General features: G+C 36.4%; 1 protein-coding gene across 1 annotated transcript in view; it reads right to left on the bottom strand.

Moving 5' to 3' along the window:
* Positions 1-23,277, bottom strand: part of LOC118738239 (GATA-binding factor C-like) — a 102,006-nt gene that overhangs the window by 20,504 nt on the left and 58,225 nt on the right. The window contains exons 2-3 of the mRNA XM_036469165.1: positions 22,945-23,225; positions 20,909-21,851 (exon numbers count right to left, since the gene is read on the bottom strand). Of these exons, the coding sequence (XP_036325058.1) occupies positions 20,909-21,851; positions 22,945-23,225 (1,224 nt within the window). The remainder of the gene's footprint in view (positions 1-20,908; positions 21,852-22,944; positions 23,226-23,277) is intronic.

The following is a 23,277-nucleotide window of genomic DNA, read 5'->3' on the forward strand; positions in this document are numbered from 1 at the left end:
CACACTTTTAACGAAGCATTTTCATAGCTTTCAATAAAAACTGTTTATGATTATTACTTTTTGATGAATTTAATGAAATCGTTGGTAAAAACCTGCCGTCGCTCATTACATAATGATAAATACAAAATCGGTAAGGAGTTTTCTTAAGTAATTTCATTGAAACCTTTAAGTTTTTGTACTCATAGAAATAATCTGGTTACATTTTCTAAAAATCCTATTGCAAAAAATATCAAATTTAAAATCTGAAGTCGTCGATGTTTTTGAATAACTGCCCATCACTCAATGGCAAAACCGCAAAAAATCTTACGGCACTTAAATTTTACAGGCGGTATTTTATGCATAGATCTCAATGCCTGGAGTTCACGGTTAGCAAATCTAATTTTTGCCACAACGGTGATTTAGGCGGTTTTGCAACTGGTCGATGGGCAGTTTCGCATAATATTTTAGCGAGGGAATGTTATATAACGCTATTAATAATATTAATATTTAGTAAAAAAAAGTAAGCCAAACTCTTGTTCGTGGTTAGTAGCGAAAAAAGAAAAATCGACCCGCATACCACGTAAGAGCTAAATTTTTTCTGAAGTCGGAAGTTTCAGAGGAAGTGTTCGATGTTCTCGATTTCCTCGTCATCCTTCCAAACAGCGGCAGAAGTCGTTTGCTGCACATGTCAATTCTACTGGCATGTATCCCTTCACACGCAGAGGCTTGGGATGACTTCTTCAACCAGCCTAAGTCGAGGAAATTCTTGCGGAAGAAGAGTGCTGAACCTCTGAAATCTAGATTAAATGTGTAAAGTAGCGGTACTCCCCTACCAGAAAAATTTGTCGGCTTCAAAGCTAGCCGGTTCGTATCCTATGGCCCAGTACCTATGCATATCTCACTATTAGTTTTTAAGTCTTCGTAAGTACTTAAGTATGGCCTGTTAATGAATCAAATAATCTGTAACAGTTATTGCAAATTATCACTTTTTTGGTATTAATTTATCCAAAAGAATTGCGGATTAGATGAAAGTGACAGTTCGCTTGGAGGTGAAGAAGATAGAAAATTTGGAAACTGCTTCGGAAAATAACAAATTAATCAGCTGCTCATAAAATTGCAAATTGTTACTGATTTCGCTTTCACGTTAGTTTTTTTTTTTTAATATTTTTCTCGTTGAGAGCAGCAGCCTTTGCCAGAAGCATGCGACATATATTCCGTCTGCTTAAACATTGGATTATTAGAGAGTTCCTAAGACCTCCTTACATAACTCCGCCATCGAAATTCAATCAATTCGAAGCCAATGGCGGGACGTTTCAAAGATCCTCACATTCCCATACAAGACTTCAAAAAGATATCTCGAGAAAAGAAGCAAAACTTTATCAATATTTGGGGAGAAAGGCATATCCTCTATTTAAGTGGATAATGTTTCAATCAAAGTTCAGAGTAGATTTCTTTTTTTTTAATAAAAAATTCAGCCAATACTACTTTGGACATTTCGGTATATTTATTGCGTGAAAAAGGCACAATTTCGAATCTTCAATAACCATCCTTGTTATATAAATGTATAAACATATGTACAACCATACTGCGAACCGCAATACAAACCAAATTGAAATTTTGATATTATCTTTTGCGTCAAATATAAAAAAGCCGCAAGAAGTAGACGATTTTGCAGTTTGGCAATTTATGTATGCCCAATGGTAACATGTATAAATGTATGTAAAAAATAATTGCACATAAAATATACATAAATGAACACAATTATTTTTATGCGCCACAAAAATTAAGCAAAGATTAAAAATTAACCGAAAATTAAGTATCAAAAATAAAGTACAGCCACAATTCAAATAAAACTTTATTTCCCAAGCTTTTGCGGCGAGTAGCTGTACTACGCAAGCCTCTTCTCTGTTTCGCCATCTTTGCATCAGCTGCTTTGCCTTCCATGCATCGCTTAACCGCAAAGTGCCGAAAATTATATGGCATCACCTAATGAAAAGGCAACACCCCAAAAATTAAATATGCATAAATTTTAATTACCGACTGCCCTCCAAAACGGCGATGAGTGGATAAAAATTAATTGAAATAAATAAATAAATAATAGTTTTCATGTGCTTCGTTAAAAGTGCGCGGCAGATTATGGCAGTTGCGAATTTAAAAAACTAATATACAAATTCGTTTTATTCGTTGTATAATTCAATTTAAGATTTTTGGCAAAACTAAATATTTTCGGCAATTTTTAACAATTTTTTTTTCATGTCTACCTTAACTTCGCATCTCAGTTCGTTTTATTTAAGATTTTGTTTTTTTTTACTTGCTCGTTTTTATTTTGCTGCTGCGGTCCACAGCTGGTTTATTAATAAATTTTTCATCAGCACAGTAGCTGATCAATAAATTGGCATTATAAAAATTTATAAGTCATCATAAAATAAAGCAAACAATCAGGAAATGGGTACCAAAAACCAATATAACGCATACAATTGACCATATGGACGTAAATAATATGCAATTTGTAGATACCTGGTGTGTCGGCAGACGTTTTATTGTGGCCCTATTATTATGCAGTTCGTATATTTGTAGTCAAACACACGTGATAGATGATAACCGTTTCAGCGAATAGAAGAAAATTGTGTTTAGAAAGATGAGTAGTGAAAGGTGTTTTTAAAATCGCACCTTTCTCCAATTGGTGTTATTGTATATGTGTCATTTTGATAAGAAAACCCCTATCTCGATTTAGGCCATTTTCCCTTTAAAATACTATTTCATTGGGTTCCCAAACAATATTTTAATGATAACGAACTGACGTTGGGCGTAGGGTAAGATGCATTTTTAATAAAAGCTTAATTGAAAAGGAAAAATGTTGAAGAAAAACTTATTATTTTTCAATCCAAATTCAAACCTTCTAAAGCCACTTAAGTCGTTTTATCAAAATGCCACCGATATATCGGTACTCTCCCTATTGAAGAGAAGGTAAATAGAAAGGGCACGCAGATGGTACAGTGATTACGCTATAGGGAAGTTCGCAAGTAATCGCTGCGACATCGTCCAAAGAAGGCTCAACCGTGCATAGGTTTAAATATCAACCCTTCTAAAATAGCTATAGTCCCCTGCATCAAAAAACGAACTCTTCAGGAGATGAGAAATTTTACCTTAAATGGGTTCACGATCAATGTCGCCACCGACGTGAAGTAACTGGGACTTATCCTGGGTACACTCCCAGGATCCTAAGATGGGAGTACACCATGATAGTGGGACTAGTAGTGACCTACGGTGCGGTGATCTGGGTTCCCAGGACCACCCTGATTCAACGTAGTTGAAGAGGCTCAAACATATGAGGTCCCGCTTTTTCACCAGTCCGTCAGGCAGTGATATTGAAGGCAGAACTCTTGGAGCTCGTCAATTTTATTGGATAAAAAGTTGTTAAGCCGGTTAAGAAGAAAACAATTTCATCAGACCTTGCCTCAGTGCTGACACACAACTAAACCGTCTGAACTATTCCATTTTATTAGCTAAAATTGCAAATTTGTATTTAAGAATAAAAAATTACGCAAAATTTGCTGTCGCGAACTCGTAACTAAGACAAAAACCCAACAATAAAATCACGTAGAACTCCCTTCGCACGCAGTAACAGTTCAAATTGAATGTGCTTTACTTTGACTCACGCACTTTTATTATGCAAAAAAAAATATAAAAATATAAAGCACGAGCTGCCTAAATTTTAGTGCCTCTACGCGTTTCGGCTACATAGCTATGTATGTAAAACCCTTTTTCGCCACCTACTCACTCATAAACTTTATCAAAAATTGCATACTGTTTAGTTGGTGTGTCATCAACTCTGCGGTTGACATTCTTGTGAACCAACGAGCGAGTAAAAACATCATTAAAAAATCTCAAAAGCCACAGTAACAATAATAATAACAACAAACACGTGCGCAGACTCACAACAAACATGTAAGTATGGGGACATACATACTACATTCACATAAGAGCATAATAAAAATTAAGCAATATTTGCTTTGTTGTTAACAAGCTGACAATATATGGGCGACACTGTTGGCTGGTTGTGTGTGCGGTTATGTGATTATGGGGCACAAAAGGTTCAGTGAAAGACAAAAGGCAACCCAAGATAAAAAAAAACAAAAAAAAAATGTATTAAACGTACAGAAAAAGGCTGAGAAATATCAAAATAAAAAAAATAAAAAAAAATAAATACTACATTAAAATGTAGAAGGCGCAACGGCAGACGGAGGCTGAAACTGTCATGAAGAAAATTCCACCGAATTGAGCCAATACAGACAGACCCTAAATCGAGTAGAGTTGTATATAAAATCTTGTGTTTTTTGTTGTTATTGTACATTGTCGCAGACAACAGCATGCAAGACTAGACCTCACCGACCTACCGATTGGCAGAGCGAGCGGACGACAGGCTGGCCGCTCGACCGACCGCATCGTCGCCGCGCTGGACCAAAGCTAATAAATCAGTGAGTTAATGATGTTTATACCTTTGCATCAGCCACTGCCACAGTCACAGTCACAGCTAGCCTACTCACAGGCTAACTGACCGCCCGGTTGCCGGGGCCAACTGCCCGTTTAGCGCTCGCTTAGGTTGGCTGTGTTACTTTAGTTAGTTTTCGTATTTTTTTATTGTTTTCTTTTTTGGATTTCAGTAGTGCACTTACTCGTACTACCGTTCTGACTAGTTATGTTACTTTTTAGTCGCTCTCTGGCATGTAATTTTATTAAGAATTTTGTCGCCACCACGCGTCTGCAGTTACCAGATTCCCAAGCAGGAGTGAGGGAGTCGCACTCGTACATATGTGTACGGTGGCTGCTAAATTTTTAGTTACTCTGGGTTTGTACGCTACGATTTTACGTGCATGTATTCTTGTAAATTTTTGATATGTCACACTGTTGGTCTAAATATGTACATACATATGTACATATACGACTATCCAAACAAAACTGCCTTTTGGATGCTGCCACCAGCGGATGGGGGAGCATTTAAGTGCACGTGTGTGTGTGTGTTTTGTGACGATTAAACGTTTTTTATATGGCTTTTACTCGCTAGGCTTTTGTTTTGATTTCAATTTGCCTCTTCTTTTAAGCTGCCATCTACTTCCACGTAGACCGTGCGATATTTATTTGTGGGCAGTGCATCATAGCGACGACCAGTGACAGTTTTTATATTTATTTATATTTTTATTACTATATCTTTTTTTTTGTATTCTCTCATGGATTCTTGTTGTTGCTTTCGCTAAAATAATATTTAATTTCTTCTTTTGTTCTTACAAGGGCTGATTGTATACACACACTTACATAGTATGTGCTTGGGGACGCACACCTTCAACTATGATTTAGTGTTTATAACTGTTATTCTTGATTACAAATCTTCGCTAGTAATAGTCCCTTTTTCCACTCAATTCTTGGAAATTCGTGCACACATCGGTATGTCTCCATGGGCCATAGGCCCTGGTACGTATGTATACAAGTTGACTGGGTTCATATGAACCAGATTGCTTTCCACACATTTTCGAGCGAGTGTGTTTGTGTGCAACCTGTTCGTAGGGTCGGGTCAGTGGTGAGCATCGTATTTTAGTGACAATTGACGTTGCGGTTGCTGTAGCTACATTCGGATGTACATTACTTTGGTTTCTGTTGTTTGTTTTCTGGAAAAATTGGCCTTTGTTTAAGAACATTGTTGACCGTTTCGGGTTTTTCGCTCATTCTAGTTTTTTTGAAGCCATTTGTTTGACACTTGGCGTCTGCTCGACGGTGGATATTTAAATATATTTACACAGTTGGTGCTTGGCATAATTGCTTATGTTTTTGTGTTCTCGATAAGATGATCTGTCTTGATTCTCTTTAATATATCTTGGTAATCTTGATTTTCTCTGATATGTGGGCAGTAAAATGTATGTTAACAATTTTTTCTCACTACTTGAAAATTTTTATTAAGAATTTTTTAATTGTTACATAGGTATGCATATAATTAATTGAGCATTTGCTTTGGGATGCTTAATGATGCTGCAGATAAAGTTAAACATCTGAATTTGCTGTAGTACTGAAATAATGAAAATATGAATTTCGATGAAGAGTAGAATTAAGGCCTATTGTCGACAGCTTTATTTTATTGGATACTACCCGGCCGGCAATAAATCTCGATTTTGGAAATGCGCTGGTCAGATTTGCTTTCTTCCGCCTAGCGCCCGACAAGAAAAACTATCGGGGCGCTAGACCCAAAGGAACGCTCGCTCTAAGCAGCCTCTGTTCAGTGATTCTGGACAGTTTCCGCCTAATGAAGTGTCAAATTACTAATCCGAATTCCCATATAGTAAGACTTGGCCTTTTCATAGAGCCTTTATAAAAATTCTTGCCGAAAAAAGGATTCGTTACTCCAAGTAGTAATTTGTAGAATACAGCCAGTCCAGGCACTGCTAAAACATATCTCAATTAAGGAAAATTTCCCAGCACCAAAAAAGGGAAACTATTACTCTGGAGCTATTCCAGGTTCTAACAAGATAAACTTGTTTCAGGACAACCTATACTGTGCCCATCGAGGTTTCCATTGTTGAGAGAATCTGTTCAGCGCCACAAGTGACTATCTCTCATAAATTTTTGTATGCTTGGTCCAGATTCTATTGGCTGAGAACATTGGTAAGAAAATGTATTAAGCGCCAGAATAGATATTTTTTAGAAGGGATTTCCATGCCACAACCTGTTTTGGCACTGTTGAGAAAATCTTAGTTACGGAAATCTAGTCAGGCGATAGGGGGAATCCGGGCTTTGTCTAGAGAATTTCCGGCCGGGAAGTCGCTCTACCCGCAATTTCTAAAAAAATGTTAGCAGAAATAAAAAAATATGTAGTCGCTATAATGGAGTCAAAGCTAACGAGGTGGTATGAGAAGCGTCCTGAAATATGTTTGTCTGACTGAAACCTTGGAGATAAAACCAAGAATCGAGCCTATGTCTTACCGAGTGGTAGTACGTAGCTTTAAACACCCCTAAAAAACTATCGGGTGCAATCGGCCATAATGGCTCCTCTGTGTAAGCTGTTACAGCCTTGAATTGCCGTAGTAAGGCATTTTAAAGCAATGTGTTGAGAGCTGGGCTTGAGACTCGCCTCGAATATATAGCCGCGTACATAAAAACACGATAATTCTGCTGATTTGGATACATCATTCTCATGGAAAATAACGAATCTGTTAAAGGCTTTTATTGACCGTCACCTATCGATCGTGAATGAAAGTAGTTTCAGCAGTTTAAGAACCAAGTATAGTCGGAAACGTTTACACTTCGGCTTCGGCGTAAAACGCAACAAGAAAATGAAAACTTATAACAATATTGGTGCCTATAGCAGGCTACAAACGAAAAAAAAAATTAAAACGATCGGTTGAAACTCATATTGGCACATGTGTGGATTTGTTGTAAATTTTCATTTCACATCATAAAAATGCGCGCAAAAAGAACAAAACCGCTATTAAGTAATAACCAATTATATATTAAACTATATTTAAACTACTTTAATAGTTCCGGCCGCTGTGGTGTAGTGGTAAGCAGTGCGCGCTTCCACTCCGCAACGCCTGGGTTCAAGCCCTGGTCAAAGCAACATCGCAAAAAATATAGAAAAAAGGTTTTTTCTTAACAGCGGTCGTCCCTCGGCAGGCAATGGCAAACCTCCGAGTGTATTTCTGCCATGAAAAACAGCTTCTCATAAAAATACAATCGCCGTTCGGAGTCGGCGTAAAACTGTAGGTCCCTCCGCTTTGTGTGACAACTTCAAGGCGCACGCCACAAATCGGAGGAGAAGCTCGGCCAAACACTAACATATGTGTAAGCGCCAATCTATTATTATTATTATTAATAGTTCCTTGATAAATATTTTGCTTAATCTTACCATTTTTCCGCTTATTAGCCCATTTCCAATTTTCAAAAAAATTGCAAAAATCGTCAACTTTGCCACACACGCACAACCGATCGAAAGTTGACATAATTTGTTGTAAGCTTTCGATCGGTGTCCAAACTACGCCACACACGTAGCAATCTATTAAAATTTTTATTTAGACATGTGTGCCGAAGTATTCGCCCAATTTTAAGCTCGCAAAAAAAGCAAATCTCATTAAAATATTTGAAATCCAACTGGAATAAGATTACATAGCAATATATTTAAACAACAAACTATAATTTTACAGTTTTACAAAAAAAAATTATAGTCCCAATATTCATTATTTATTCACTTTTAGTTTAGTTCATAAACAAAATCTATGAACATTAGGGTCTATCATTCTCCATAGTGCAGTGTTTTCATCAGAATTATAAAATGCATTATATTTTTATGAATTTGGGTGTAATTTTATTTGTAAAACCCGGATTTTTTGGGTGACTTTTCATATAGGCCCAGCTCACTGAAATCCTAAATTTTTTTAGAAATATTTGGCGGAAGTCTTTATATATAATACATTTTATAATTCCGGCGGCAAAACTGTTATTTTTTTTGGTGAGGCACACGAATATACATATATTTTTATATAGCAAAAGATATTTATATTTTTCTAAACCATCGCATAGATTTTGTTGGGAATAATTTTTGGAATATAAATTACCAATGCCTTCCATACAGCGGCATTCATCGTAGGAAACTAGTCTACAAAAATATCTAGTAAACATGCAAACTTATTTCCAATTTTGCGAATCAAAGACGTTTTAGTTTAAGCGCGAAATTATTTAGAATTTAACCGTAGTACAAATTTAAATTGCCAGCGAACAACGATTTAATGAACAAAACGAAAGACTTAAGGCGCGAACTTGCCTACGATATTTTAACTCAATTGTAAGTGACTGGGTTGGATATCTTAAGGGCCAGTTTTTCAGTGTCAGTTTAAACTTAGACTACGTAAACTGCGTTTAAATTGAACAGCTGGCTGACAATGGCTTATCTTAGTTTAAACCAGCCAGCTCGAGCGTTTGAGCGTGCACTGAAAAACTGACCATAAGTGGTAAAATGAGTTCGTATAAAAAACGCAGTAGAAAAAAATATAAAAAAAAATAGTGGGAGTGGGACAGTTTGCCATTTTTTGCAGTTTTATAATAGTTATTCGCATATTTAGTGAAAATAATCTTTAATGTCGACACCTGAGTGGAATATCGATAACGCTCTATCTCAGAACGCCTTATTTCTGAATTTGATTGAGGAACAACGCCCTACTCGGAATTTTTCTGAAGAAAGCCCTATCTCAGAATTCGGGTCAAAAACGTCCTATCGCAGCACATTTTCAATGTATTTTCAACTGGTTTTTAACCGAATTCTGAAATAGGGCATTCTTTAATAATATTCTGAAGCGTTTTCGAACTGGCAGCCGAAATAGGCCGATTTTCCATTCAGATGTCGATATATGCTTCTTCTGATCAAATAAATAGAGATATAGAGGTATTAAAAAAATGCCCTTACAAAAAGAAAACACAGTCTACTTTATACATGTAGTGACACTTAGAGTCGTATTTTAGGTGCTTTGGCACATGCTTACAAAACGATAACAACAGCAGCAGCGGCAAAAACTTTTAGTAGGATGAGTGCAGCTATAATAAATGTTAAAATGTATTTTTTTTGTTATTTATAATATATCATAAAGAATTTAATTTAGCACATTCGAGACAAGAACACAGTGCCTTTAAAGAGTTTTTTTTTTTTTTTTGATTTGGTGAACAAGACAATAGACACATGATGTGAGCAAATACATATTGTATATATTTTGTTGGTTATTTGGGGAACAAAAGAGTGTAAAATATACAAAAAGTGTGAAAAAGCGCTAGAAACCAACTAAAGATATGTATGTATTTCTGGGTGAACGAAAAACCAAAAACCATTTGTAATGAAATACATATACATACATAAACTAACAAAAATAGTGAAATCAAATTAATATTCGAATATTGGCTTGCACATGCGAAATAAAAAACTCATACACAACAAATTAGAAAACAAAAAAAAACAAATCTAACGCTAAGCGTTGCTAAGCAGAGGAGCACCACGAGCATACAGTCGACTATGAAATAAATAAGTGCTGCAAGTTATATCCCCCAAACTGTCCAAGCACACAATTCAGCCCAACCTGATTGAAAAATGCATTGAAAGCGTGCCAGCGCTCGTTTAGCCTGTCAAATTGTACAACCGAAATGAGCATTCGAACAATCAAAGATTCAGGCGTATATACATACAAACAATTGGCAAATCAGCCAACAAAGCGAAAAATGTTAAAGGAGTAGGAGACGAAATATACAAAAAAAAAAAAGCAATGGACCTCAAACCATATCAATTACTTAACTTCATTCAAAGCATACTTTATTTTCACCTGCGACAAAAGCGCTGGGTACACAATGAAGGAAAGGCACCCGCACACATACCGACCAACGACACATCAAATACTGCTGAAAGCGCATCAATTCTTGACGCCGCACGCCAGCTAACTAAATCCGGCGTTCCAAGTAGCCATTAAAGCGTATGAAAGTCCGTCGTCCGTACAAGGAAAAAAAAAAATCAGGCAAAAATAAAAGTAAGAAATAAGGTGAAAAAAATTTTAGAAAAAACCTGTCTACATATAAGAAGCTTCTTTATATCGCACAAATGTATCTTTTAAAAACTGCAACTGCACACAAGCGTACGACACATGTTCTTGCGCCTTGGCAAACTTATCGCCAACCAGCGATAACAAAACGTTTAAATGGTTGAATGGCTAAATGGCTGGACAGAGCCACCGGCTGGATATGCGCTGGAGTGGCGCTGGTGAGGGTGGCTGCTTGGATGGCTGGCTGGCTGGCTGGCTGGCTGGCTAGCTGGCAAACAAGCGTCGCAATCAACGGCTGCAATAATAGCAGAAGCAGCCATAAAATCAGCCAATAATGACAAGACTAGCAGCGATTTGGTGTGGTGGTTGCGAACAAAAAGAACAACAATGTCAGCGGCAAATGGGAAAAGCGACGCGTCGGTGTATAAACTGCAACATAATCGAAAGACAATAGTGCACAATGAAGTCTTGATTGTTGAAATGGAGGTATACTGGCGCATTTTAAAGTCTACTTAATTTTACGTTTTTTCCCCTGTTTTTTGTACTTTTTGATGAAACGAATTTTTTTTTGTTAGCAATGTGTGGCAAGATTTCAACAACGCAGCAACCGACTGTCAACCATAAGTTGAAAACAATAAGAAAGGAACAGAGGTAAACTAAAAATCAATAAGTAAAAGAATTGCCAGCTTTGCTTTAAGAGCAAAGAATAAACTTAAAAAGGCGCCAATAACTAAAGCAAAGTAAATAAAAAGTTGAGCTGCTTTTTTCCTGGTTTGAACTATGTCGAACATTTTATTATTTGATGCATCGCCTTTTTCATATTCGCTCCTACACATTCGCTACATTTTTATGGCTCTTAATGCTGATTTGATTTGAGTTTAAAGCCTTTCTGTCATTTTGTTAAATTTTTGCAAAATTTTCTATGCAAACCGGCACATGCCATTCTAACTAAAACGTGTATACGCATTTTGGTTATAGAAAAAACTGTGATAGGTTTAGGCATACAATTTGGAAAAAGTACAAAAGACTTAAATTGCGAAGTTCCAGGTTTTAGCAGAATCTTGTGTTTTGACATAAAGAATCCACAATTATTGTAACTAAGAAGGCCCAGATATATGAATTTAGGCAGTTTTTAATTTGATTTTTATCTTTAGCCAAAAAAATTAACAAAAAATTCAGTGATGCAGCTCCTGTTGGGCTCCAAACTCTTAAACTCGGCTTAATTTTAGAAAATTGTGGCGTGAAATATAGGTCTGAGTGTTGCCGTTGGAATCAACTAAGCAAAAACTGCTCGCTGAACTTAGCGTTAACTATGTCAAAGGTGTTTAGGAGACTTTAGATCAGCGATGGGCATAGAGAGCTTTTACTTTGCTCGCGCCTATACAAATTGTATAGAAAGCTTAAGAGAGCTTTGCCCGCCGGCAAGGCATTGCCCATCAGTGCATTAGATGCATCCCTTGATTGGCTGGAGTGATGTGTTTTGACATGCCTATAATTTCGTTCACTTCATTCTAAATATCGTCACTAGACACGAATAAAGAGGCGCGAGCTCAAAAGTTGACCTCGAAAAAGACGCATAAAAAACTTCAGCGAAGAAAGAGGCTTAACATAGTTAGTCGACGACGAAGAAAGATGTGTAAACTTATTTTCGTCGTCAACTATGTTTTCGGTTGTAACAGTGTGTAAATCCCCCAAGGAGTTTTTGTTGAATGATGCTGAAGTGACAGTCCTTGGCCTGGTACAGACCTATATCTTTTTTGGAAGTCAAAATATTAGCGCGTCTTAACTCGTGTCTAGTGCCAGACTGCAGCAGCCGGACTGGTCCCAAAGCGTGTAGGGGAAAATCAAGAACTTTTATATGGCTCTTAAGTTCAATTAGAATTGCGCTCAGATGGAAAGCAAGTTAGTGGAAATGAATGACCTTCTTTGTCCTTTCATGTAGTGTATCTCCTTGTAGTAAAGAAGTGAGACGGGTCGAAAAAAATAACTGCTTAATTTCAAGAACCGGTCATAAATTCTTTTGTTGTACGCGATGGTGCTTTTTCAAGTCTCGATGAGTGAAAATAAGATAAAAGTGCAAAACAAGATGGTGCCCTTGTGTAACTTCTTAATTAATCTTTCGCGAGCGGATACCTCGCTTGATGTTGTAACATAGCCTTTATCGCAGGAGACGGAGTAAAAATTATATGCCTCGAACTGCCTCTATATGTCGCGGATCGTAAATGTTTAGTTTTCCTCTTCTTCAATGCCAATTATTTAAATACCGGGCCCTTGAAGATAAATTTAAAAACACGTAACTAACTTTTTTCGTAAAACAAGATTTTATTTTTGGTTAAACAAAATTGCCAAATTTTGTATGGAGTTATTTCTTTCCGTTTAAGTAATATACATTCTAAATATGAAAGAAATCGGACCACAAATACGGATTATCCAAATATCTCGACTCCACTTAGCGGATTAAATCAACTTTCATGTTGCATTGTCATCGGGTTCTGAGCTTAGTTTGAAGCTTCGAGCCTCTGGCGCATCGCAAAGTTGGTTAAAAATTTATTGCCAGATTTGATTACACCCAGATGAAACTTAATAAAAGATTGTAAAAAGCCGTCATGGCCTTAAGACAGAACTAACTTTCGACCTCTTTTTTTGTGTCTAAATCTAAATTTGAATACATTTGTGTCTTTAAATTAAAAGCCACAAACATAAGAAACCAAATCTAATTTTCGAAGCGAAGTTAAGATTTAATTAAAAAGCTTTCTATTTATTTTTTATTATTATTTATTGACTATACAAACTGTAAACTATGTAGAGATATTCTTATGCATTATCTCGATTCGTATTTTTTTTATAATTTCATATGTACGTATTATTTGTCGTTTTTTTAAATAATTTTACGCCGCAATTTACGCATAGCTCGTTTACTGCAAGAGTGTCATAATCGAACAAAATCAATTTTTAATTAGGAATGCAACCCCAGCTTTTGCGTTCTGTAGAAATTTCGTAGCTGTATCGATTAACAGTAGCTCATTATAATCTATTTTGTGGGAAAACGCAATCAAAGTTTGATCAACTCATACAGTTGGCATACAAAAGGATAAATGGTAAGAAACATATCTTCGCCATTTTTGGAAAATCTAGTCATCTGGTAAACTGAGCATATCTCTAAAAACGTAAATTTTGAATTACTTCACTATATTATTAAACGTGCGTTATGTTAACTGTAAATTTTAAAGCTGTTTTTCTGGAGTTTTTATTTTTTTTTTTATTATGACACTCTTGCAGCAAACGAGCGATACGTATTTTCTAACTGACTTTTAATATAAAATATTTCCTTTCTAGTTATTTATCTACGTTAACATTGGAAATATATGAAACTTGTTTTTGAAAATATTTTGTATAATAGCTGTGCAGGTGCAGCGTGCAATTTACAATCTGTGCCACATTCAATGGAATTCGTGTACCTCTTGTGCTGGGGGGAAAAAAATGAGTTGTTGCAAAGCGAAATAAGAAATAAAATAATATTTTAAAATATGAAAACATTTAGTAAAATAGTGGCTAAAGTAAAAACAGTCAATGTAAACATTCAACATATTTGTAGTATTTACAATTTATGTAAGTAAGCTAAAACATTTAACATTTACCTTCATTTTATATTCTTTGATCTTCTTTGGCTTAAAAATTTTACGATGCAATGTTGAACCGAGATTTTACATCATTGAATGAAAGGGAATTTTGAAGAAATATAAGGTTCCGCAGGAGGGAGGCTACTGTCTCAAAACCTAACTATAAGAAATTCCATTTCCTTTATTGTAAAATCTCAAGATTTATTTCAACCTATGTAGTTATAACAGCAAAGTGAAAACACCAACACTATCTACCGACAGCTAAAATAAATTCGTGAAAACAAGAACAACTTCAAAAGCCAAAGCTCGCCAATTTAATTTATGTTTGAGAATATTCCTAAATTATCCACACAATTAGACGCACCAAATAAAAGTTACTAATTAAAGAAAAATTGGCATGTGCCGAAGCAATACTAAGAACAGGCCAATTTGCATTTAGCCGCTTTAACTTTGCTTATTCAAAGAATTTTTACAAAGAAATTTTATAAAAAACAAAATTTGTAAAAGTTATTAAATACAAATTAGTGCAATAAATAAGAACATATTTTCTCGATATTATGCAAATTTAAACGGTAATTATTTGGAAAATACATACATACATACATATGTACATACATACCAAGTATGTGTACCGTATATTTTGTAAATTAGAACAAGACTTTTTGAAGCCGTAAAAAATGTTGTTGGAATTTGAATTCAGAAAAATTTCGAGGGATCAAAGTACAGTAGGAGCCCGATATTCAGTTTATCACTCACCGATATAGCTTTGTAAAACCGGATTTTTCAACTAAAGGGCAGCTAAAAACTCGAAACTTAGCACTGTCTTCAACAATTTTTTTATGTTTGCTAAAATATAGTTTCCTTACTTAAATATTCTGCGCAAATGGTTTGACGAGTGTTTTTAGCCTCATCCTTGCGAGGGGTGTGTACTCGCGCAGAAAGTATTCGACTGTCTCTTTAGAGCCCGGGTCCGCGCAGTTGCGACAGAACTTATTGCAGGGTATGCCAATTCTTTCGGGATATACCGAAATGGGCCAATACCATGAGCAGACTGTCAAGTATTTGTAGATATGTATTTTCTTTACTCATTCCTAACCGAGCCCTGGTTTTAAGTGGGTCATAGGACATGCAAAACCCCAGCCTTCGGCAATTCTACATTTGACCACCGTAAGTGAGGCATCCATGTCCACCGCCTGGGGCACATCCGGTATGGAGCCGCACCTCGTCCGTTGTCTCCGTTTCTATAAATGTCCCTATATTCCGGGTCTCATATCCATCCAATAGTTATTTGTGAAGTATCCTTAAAGATGAATCTTTCATGGATGGTATACAGATCGCTGAAGGAACTTACTATCTTTAGTGGACCAGATACGTTTAATGGTGTTTCTTAGCTTAAAAGAGGACTTGTCTGTGAAGAACACTAGTTCAGCCTCACAGTCTTGACGTTGTTGTTGCTTGATTTGCATTTAGAAAGGGTGTCATCTGGACTGGAAACTGGATTTGCAACTGCTTTAGAGACACACGATTGGATTAGCTTCTAAAATCCTCTTTAAATCCAATTCCTTGAGGTGCTAGTTCTTCAAATGCCTCAATTTGGCAAGTCGTTCACATTTTTGTGCACAAGATAGTTATGATTGTAAAGAAAGACTGCCTCGAAACCTTTCGCGTATACATATATACCAATTCTTCGCTGTTGTTATAAAGGTATAAGGTTGAGTACTTCGGCCTTGTTTCTTTGCCAATTCTATTAAAACTAAATTTTCATGTATACTATACAAGTACATATTTCCGAAGTAAAATATTTCTAATCAATGAAAGGAAATGAAGTAAGCTGAGTGCATAAGGTAAGTTAAAAGTATTAAATGAAACCCTAAAAATATTCAGACAATTAAAGGGAGGATGCAGCACAAACAATCAAGAAGGCCTATAATACGCACATATGTAGCCAAAGAGCCATCAACAACACGACGCAAGCGCCCCCGAAATTGACAAGCACATCAAAACAGGCCAAGAAGGAATTTTTGAAGGAGATATTTAGTGCTGAGAGGTGAAGTCGAAGTACCGAAAAAAAGATCCAAAAAAAGAGCAATGAAAAAGGGATCATCGAATAAAGGACAAAGCAGACAACAACTTATAGTAAGACTTTGCAGCAGAGGACACTCGCTCAGCAAAAAATGCAGCTGAACTTGAAACTGAATAGAAGGATGACACAGCCTAACACACACATACTTACATATATGTTGTATGTATGCAAGTGAAGATGGAAACAGTGGTGCCGATAGCGGGTAAAGTCTGCATTGTGGAGGTCAGTGGCAGCGGAGCGAACCAAAGGTAAAATAGGAGTAGCAGAATAAAGCAGCAGCAGGTGCAGCGGAACTGCTACGCGCCACTGACAACGCATTGTCAAAAGCAAGATGCGGTACAAATGTTTGCAGTAGGTTGTAAAAAAAAAAAACTACATATGTAGTCACTTTAATTGTATGCGTCTTTTTTTTGTTGCACCACAATTTAATGAGAGCACAGTGTGTAGTAGCCAGTTTAAGTAATTAACAACGCACTGAATTTATTTGTTGTTAAACTGCAGCAAGAGTAAAATGGAAAGGAAAATAAGTGAAAGACACAAGAAAAAAATGCAACATTATTTCACGTTGTTGTTATTGGGGAAAAGTGCAAAAAATTCAACTTTAATTGCAATTTGCGCACAATGACAATACAGCTAAGAAATGCACAGCACAAACACTCACATGCAAATGAAGGCAAGCTACACTGCGCTTGCGAAAAAAAAATGCAGTGCTTAGGGAGAAGTGACGAAAGAGAGAGCGAACATGAAAATGTATGCGTCTTGTCATTGCGAAAATTTCGCACGCGCATAAAAATCGTCACACAGTAAAATGGAATGTGCTGAACGTAATGACTTTCGTTCACTTGCAATTTGCATAAGCTTTATTTTAGCCGCCGCTAGCTGGCTGGCTGGCATGCGGAAGCGCGTAAGTGAAGGGTTGGCGTTCAAGCTGTTGGGTAAATACAAACAATTTTAATGGCAAGGTTTCAGGGGTAGCGGTGCAAGCACGCGGGAATTTGTTGTACATGCTCAAGTGCGGGAGAAAATTTATGTGTGCTGAGGAAATGCATCAACGCTGAAGCTGCGGCGCATGAGAACGGCGCGTAGGGGAGTAAAATAGAACGGAAACTGACTTTAGCAAGCCCCACTGGCTGGATGTAAGGTATGCGGTGGCTGTATTTTTTTTCGTTCACGCAGACAGCACTTGAAGTTACTTAAAAGTCAAGTTAAGAAAATTCTCACAAAAAGTCACGCCCTGAAGAGAGAAAAGAAGTGGTTGCAATTTTATTTGTTTTTTTTTTTAAACAATATTTGTGTTTAAAACATATCAAGTGTTATGCAGTTAGAAGTGCAAACAAACATATTTATGTTCATATCGGCGAACAATAGCAGAACGGAACGAGAACGAAACTTTCGGGAACGTTTCCAGTGAGAACCAAATAAGAACTAAAGCATCGAGAACGTTTTAAAGGAGCATCAAATAAGAACAAAAGTTCTGTTAGAGAACAAAACGAGAACAAATATTTTGAGAACTTAAAGTTACGAGTGAGAGAGGCGTCTGCGTACTGGGATATAAAATCGTTTCAGTGAGAACTACATGTTAATTCTAAGCCAGAGGAAATCTGGATCATTTCAACTTCCAGATAATTTACCATTTATGGATCAATTTTAAATATTAATTTTAAAATTCAAGCATTTCAAACTAATGAACGCTATGTGAAATTTTATTCTCGCTTCAATTCTTTGCCAATAGTTCAGAGAAAATATGTTCTCCTTTCGTTCTCTGGCAGAAAGTTAAGGAGACTTTAGTTTCCAAATTGTTATATGACAGAAAGTTCCTTAGACTTTTGTTCCCCTTCAGTTTTTTTTGGCAAAACGTTCGGACTACTTTTCTTCCCATTATGTTCACTTAGAAATCTTCCCGAAAATATTGTTCGCAATTTGTTCTCTCTGCGAATGTTCCACAAGATTTTGTTCTTATACAATTCCATTTGATAACGTTCTCGATAATTTTGTTCTCATTTTGGTTTGGGTTTTGAAGCGTTCTTCGGAACAAAACTACGAAAAAGGCATATAATTTCGATCGTACCTTTTGTTTTCGGTCCCTGGTTTAAATAGAAATTCAAAAATTTAACCCAAAAAATCCCCTAGATATTACTTAATTCCAAGAAGTTTACTTCAGCAAATACCCTCGGAGTACATCACTTTTCTGATTCATTTATTTAATCCTGTTCTCGCAACAGGCTTTTTATCGCCCCGGTGAAAAGTTCCACAAGTAAAAATGATACTCAAACCAGGAAAAAGCGCAGAAAAATTTCAATCATATAGTCAAATTGGTTTACTATCCACTTCTTTCAAGGTCAGGGAATTGATTTTCCTTAAAAGGGTACTTCCAATTATGGAAGAGAAAAACTCATATCCAATCACCAATTTGGCTTCAGAAAAGGTTATAGCACAATTGAACAAGTTTACAAACTCAGAAATCACTCGGCTTTCGAACAATATAAATAAAATCACAACCACCCTGGCAATAAATTTTTATATATTTATTCACGCTTACCAAAAAACAAAAATGCTATTTCTTTGCAAACAGGGTATGCAACATTTCGTGAAAGCTAAGCAGCTGTACCTCAAGGCAGTGATATGAGCCCAATACTCTATTTAGCCTACACTCATGGACTTTCTTCTACAGAGAAGTTACCAAATTCTTTGCAGATAACATTCACTCTTAAGCACGACACCTGCCCACACGTCATTCTAAACGATGTTGACATGCCCCGAAGGAACTCGGACTAAAACTCAGAAATATTCAGTGGCTTATGAACCCACACCTCCAGTTTTCAGTCGACAATAAACGACTCTTATATTCAATAATTCTAAAACCAGTCTGGACGTACGATATTCAGATGTGAGGCACCGTGGAAAACTCTTATATTGAAATATTCCAAAGGTTTCAATTAAAAACTCTCAGATTGATTTTAAATGCCCAATATTACGTCCCACAGTTGCTGATGGAAACACACCCAGACCCCTTTATAAATGAAATGATAATCTGCCGAAATTTTTTTCACCCGAGTGAAGAGGAAGTCAACAAAAGGTCTATTGTGCTGAGTGTTCAAGGTGATCACATGAAAGGTATGGTTGTACCACTGGGTAAACTCTGTACATATTGTTAAAGGTTTATTCTTTTAATTGTTAATTGTATCAAATACAGATGACAATAAAAATCGGATGCTTTAAAAAACTCTCACTCGGAGACAAAGTTGTCCATTGTGAGTGCCTTCTATGGAAACCTTAACCGAGGGGTTCCTTTTTGCGGAAAAGCTAACATAAACTATAAGTGACTATTATTAAATAGTTAAACGAAATAAGTCCGAAAATGGGTTGCCAGCTTTCATTTTCTAACCAATAACACAACTGCGCCCCAAGGTGGATTGATAACAAAAAAATTTGTTTACTTATCGACCTAATCCGCTATATAACTCAAATACATGAAGGTTTGAGTTGTTTCGTTATTGCAGAGGATCACTGATATGTATTTTTTAAATTTTTACTTTTATTTAGTTTACTGCGCTTTATGCCCTTCGTTTTGCCAAGATTTCTCTGACCGTTGTATTTCCATATTGTGTTAAACTTTTTGATTTAACCAAAAACATCGAATCCAAAGATACTGTTGACTTTCATGGGTTTATCTCCTAAGTTTCTATACCACAATTTTCTTCTGTCATGTTTTATAGAAATTATATTCAAAAGGAATCTTAAACCAAGCCAGTGGAATTGTAAATATGGACAGTAAGAATCACCAAATTAATATGATTAAAATGAATAATTAAAACTTAAATACTTTAAAAACTAAATTTTTTAATTAAAATAATATGTGTGTTAGTAAAATACGGTACGGTAATAACAAAAATGTAATCATGAAAAATCTGAATAGGGTTGTGCCTTCTGTGTGTCCGATAATTTTTTAATTAAATTTTGATCATTTTCAATTATATATACATAAGGGCGGGTCATTTTTTTTTTTTTACTATGAGCGCATAGCACTGGAGGATTTTACGAGTAATTCTAAACACATTTTTCGAAGAAATCATGGGTCTGAAATCAATTTGAAGCTTGCCAAATTGTGAAAATATGTTTCGGAGAAAATGTGAAATTTTTCACTGTTGCGCCCTCTGTTGAAAGTTTTAATAAGAAAAGAGGTGCAGAAATGGATTCCTCATACCAAAAAACGCCCTATAGCATATTTTTAGACAAAATTTAGGCACTTTTTTACGGCACCACAGCAAAATGCTAAGAAACCTATTTTCGCAATTTAGCCAACTCGAAATTAATTTTAGACCCATTGTTTCTTCGGTAAATTCGCCTAGAATTACACATAGAATCCTTTTGTGCTATACGTGCATAGTAGAAAAAATCTATCACTCATATTGATCCGCCCTAATGTACATATATTTATAATATCCCAATAGGTATATGCACTGTTTTTCATAGCTAACGGTTATGCAATATTACAGCATTTCTCTCTGATATTCATCAACTTAAGCAAATAATAACATTTTGCTTTGTTAAATTAGTTATTTTTTTTTGTCAACATTTAAGGCACAACTCTAACCACAAATATACACATATATTATTCACCCACACCATCACATTTGCATATGAAATGGGTCAATTTTTGTCTTGCTTACCAGCACTGGTCCTCGGTTTCGTTCGCGCCGGCTTCACATCCTGACTATGGCTATGCGCATGACTATGCACATGACTGTGACCATGACCATGCCCATGACCATGACTACCTGCCGACATATTGCCACCCAAACTGCCACCGCCTAAACCAGCTAGACCAAGGCCACCGCTGCCGCCTCCGCCACCGCCGCTACTGCCACCATGGCTCTGGCCCAGGCCCGACGACGAACCTGTCGTCGCACCACCCATCATATGATGATGCGAATGATGGCCACTCGACATGCTATGCCGCGCTGCAGCCGCCGCTGCCATTGAGGAACTTTGAAACATATTCGCCGCCGCTGCAGCGGCTGCCTGATGATGTGCCACCGCCGCCGATGTGTTGGCCAGGTGGTGATGCGCCGCATAAGAGGCATATGTACCATCATAGCCGCCCATAGCGCTCGCGCTACTACCCGCGCTGCCAAGCGATGAATTGGCTGTTAGGCCATTACCACCCAAACCGAGTCCACTATTGCCGCTACTACTGTTGCCTAGACTGTTGGCGTAGTGCGCTTGCGCGGTGCCATCGAATAGGCTTGATCCGTTAAGGGCGGAGATGGCATTGGCACTGGACGAGTGCGTATGTAGATTGTGACTGCTGCTGTTGGATGCTGAGGCGGAATTATTGTTATTATTGCTGCCGTTGTTGTTATTATTATTTTGCGAACTACTACTATTCGCTGTGTTGTTGTTATTTGTGTTATTGTTATTATTATTGTTGTTGTTGTTGTTGTTAGTACCTTCACGTTGCTTTGGCGCCGACGACGACTGCTGGCTGCCATTGTGCGTTAGGCTGCCGAGGCCATTCTGTATGGAGGGTTTGATGTCCAGCGCACAACTCGTGTCCGCTAGTGAGGTAGAGCAGGAGGATTGCGCCTGGTGCATGAAAGCGTTCACAACGGCCTAAAGGAGAGGGCGAGAGAGATAAAGAGGCGAGGAAAAGAGTTAAGGGTTGGAAATGGAATTTTTAAAATCAAAGTTTAGATATACATATATTTAAGGGCTTATTTTTATCTTAAAAGAAGTAACCAAAATAAGGATTATTTTGATTTGTTTCTAGTACCAATATTTTTTATGTGAAGATCTTTTATTTTTGGATCATATCAAAATTATTATTTCTTAATTTTTATTTAGCCTAACCGAAATCAACGTTATTTTGGATTTTTTTTTTCGGTCAAATTTTTTCGATTTTTTTTCTTGTAGTGCTGGTTTTTCAATAATTTTTTAACCGTAAAAATGAGTACTGGAAATCACCGTTAAATACCAATATCTTTATTTATAAATAATTTATTTTTGCGATCAAAGACTTTTTTGATTTAATTGAATTTTGTTTATTATTTCTTCAGTCAATTTAGTCGTTATTTTGAGATTCTTATTTTAATCGATCAAAAATAGTACTTATTTGGGATTTATAACTTTTCAATAATTTTTAGCACTATGATGGAGACAGCGGTTTTATAACCGTTTTAAATCTTTTATAATCTAAACAAATTTTATCTGAAAATAATGCTTAAATTTTTATTGAAAAATATAAATCCAATTTTAACTGTTCTATTTTGATTTTTATTTAAAAACACAGTGCTTTGATTTTAGTTTTTAATAATTAATAGAAAAATTTAAATTTTTCAAGTTAAATTTGATCAGGATCAAGGATAAATAAAAATTGTATAAATATTTTTTCGTTTACTGAAGCAAGAGTGAGTGAATGCAATAGAAACCCATTAAAAAAATTTGATCAACCACAATTTTTATCTAGAAAAATTTAAATAACAACACATTTTGAAATTTAATTAACATACGTGACTAAAAAGTAACAAACCATTGAATATGGTTGAAATTATATTAACAAAAACCTCAGCGTCCTGTTCCCAATTTTTTATAAAAAATTTTTATTAGGTGACTGTTCTAAATAATCTTTTTTTTTTTAATTTTTGTCAATAAAATTGTTCCCCCTTTTGCATTTACTCAATCGCTTGGCATTACACGAGATGCTCACCTGATACTCCGAGGGACCGGTTTGTACTGAGTCGGGTGTGGAATCCTTTGGCGGTGTCGGTGGGAACGGAAACGAATGTTGGCCCGCCGCCGTCTGATGGCTCTGGCCAATTTGGCCAACCTTATGGTCTACTTGCGGATCTTGAGGGCATGCAAACGGACTGCCCCATGGGCTGGCGGGCGCGAATGATTTATGCTCGCTGGTAAGCCATGAACCGAGGGGCGGATGAAAGTGCGGCCGACACACTTGCGGTGATGTATGGGACGATGGCATACGGGATGCTGCAACGACAAGAAAACAATCGAACGATTAGTACAAAACAAAAAAGCATAA

Source organism: Rhagoletis pomonella, unplaced genomic scaffold, assembly GCF_013731165.1.
Source record: "Rhagoletis pomonella isolate Grant_MI unplaced genomic scaffold, Rhpom_1.0 Rhpom_scaffold_00004, whole genome shotgun sequence".
Lineage (NCBI taxonomy): Eukaryota > Metazoa > Arthropoda > Insecta > Diptera > Tephritidae > Rhagoletis > Rhagoletis pomonella.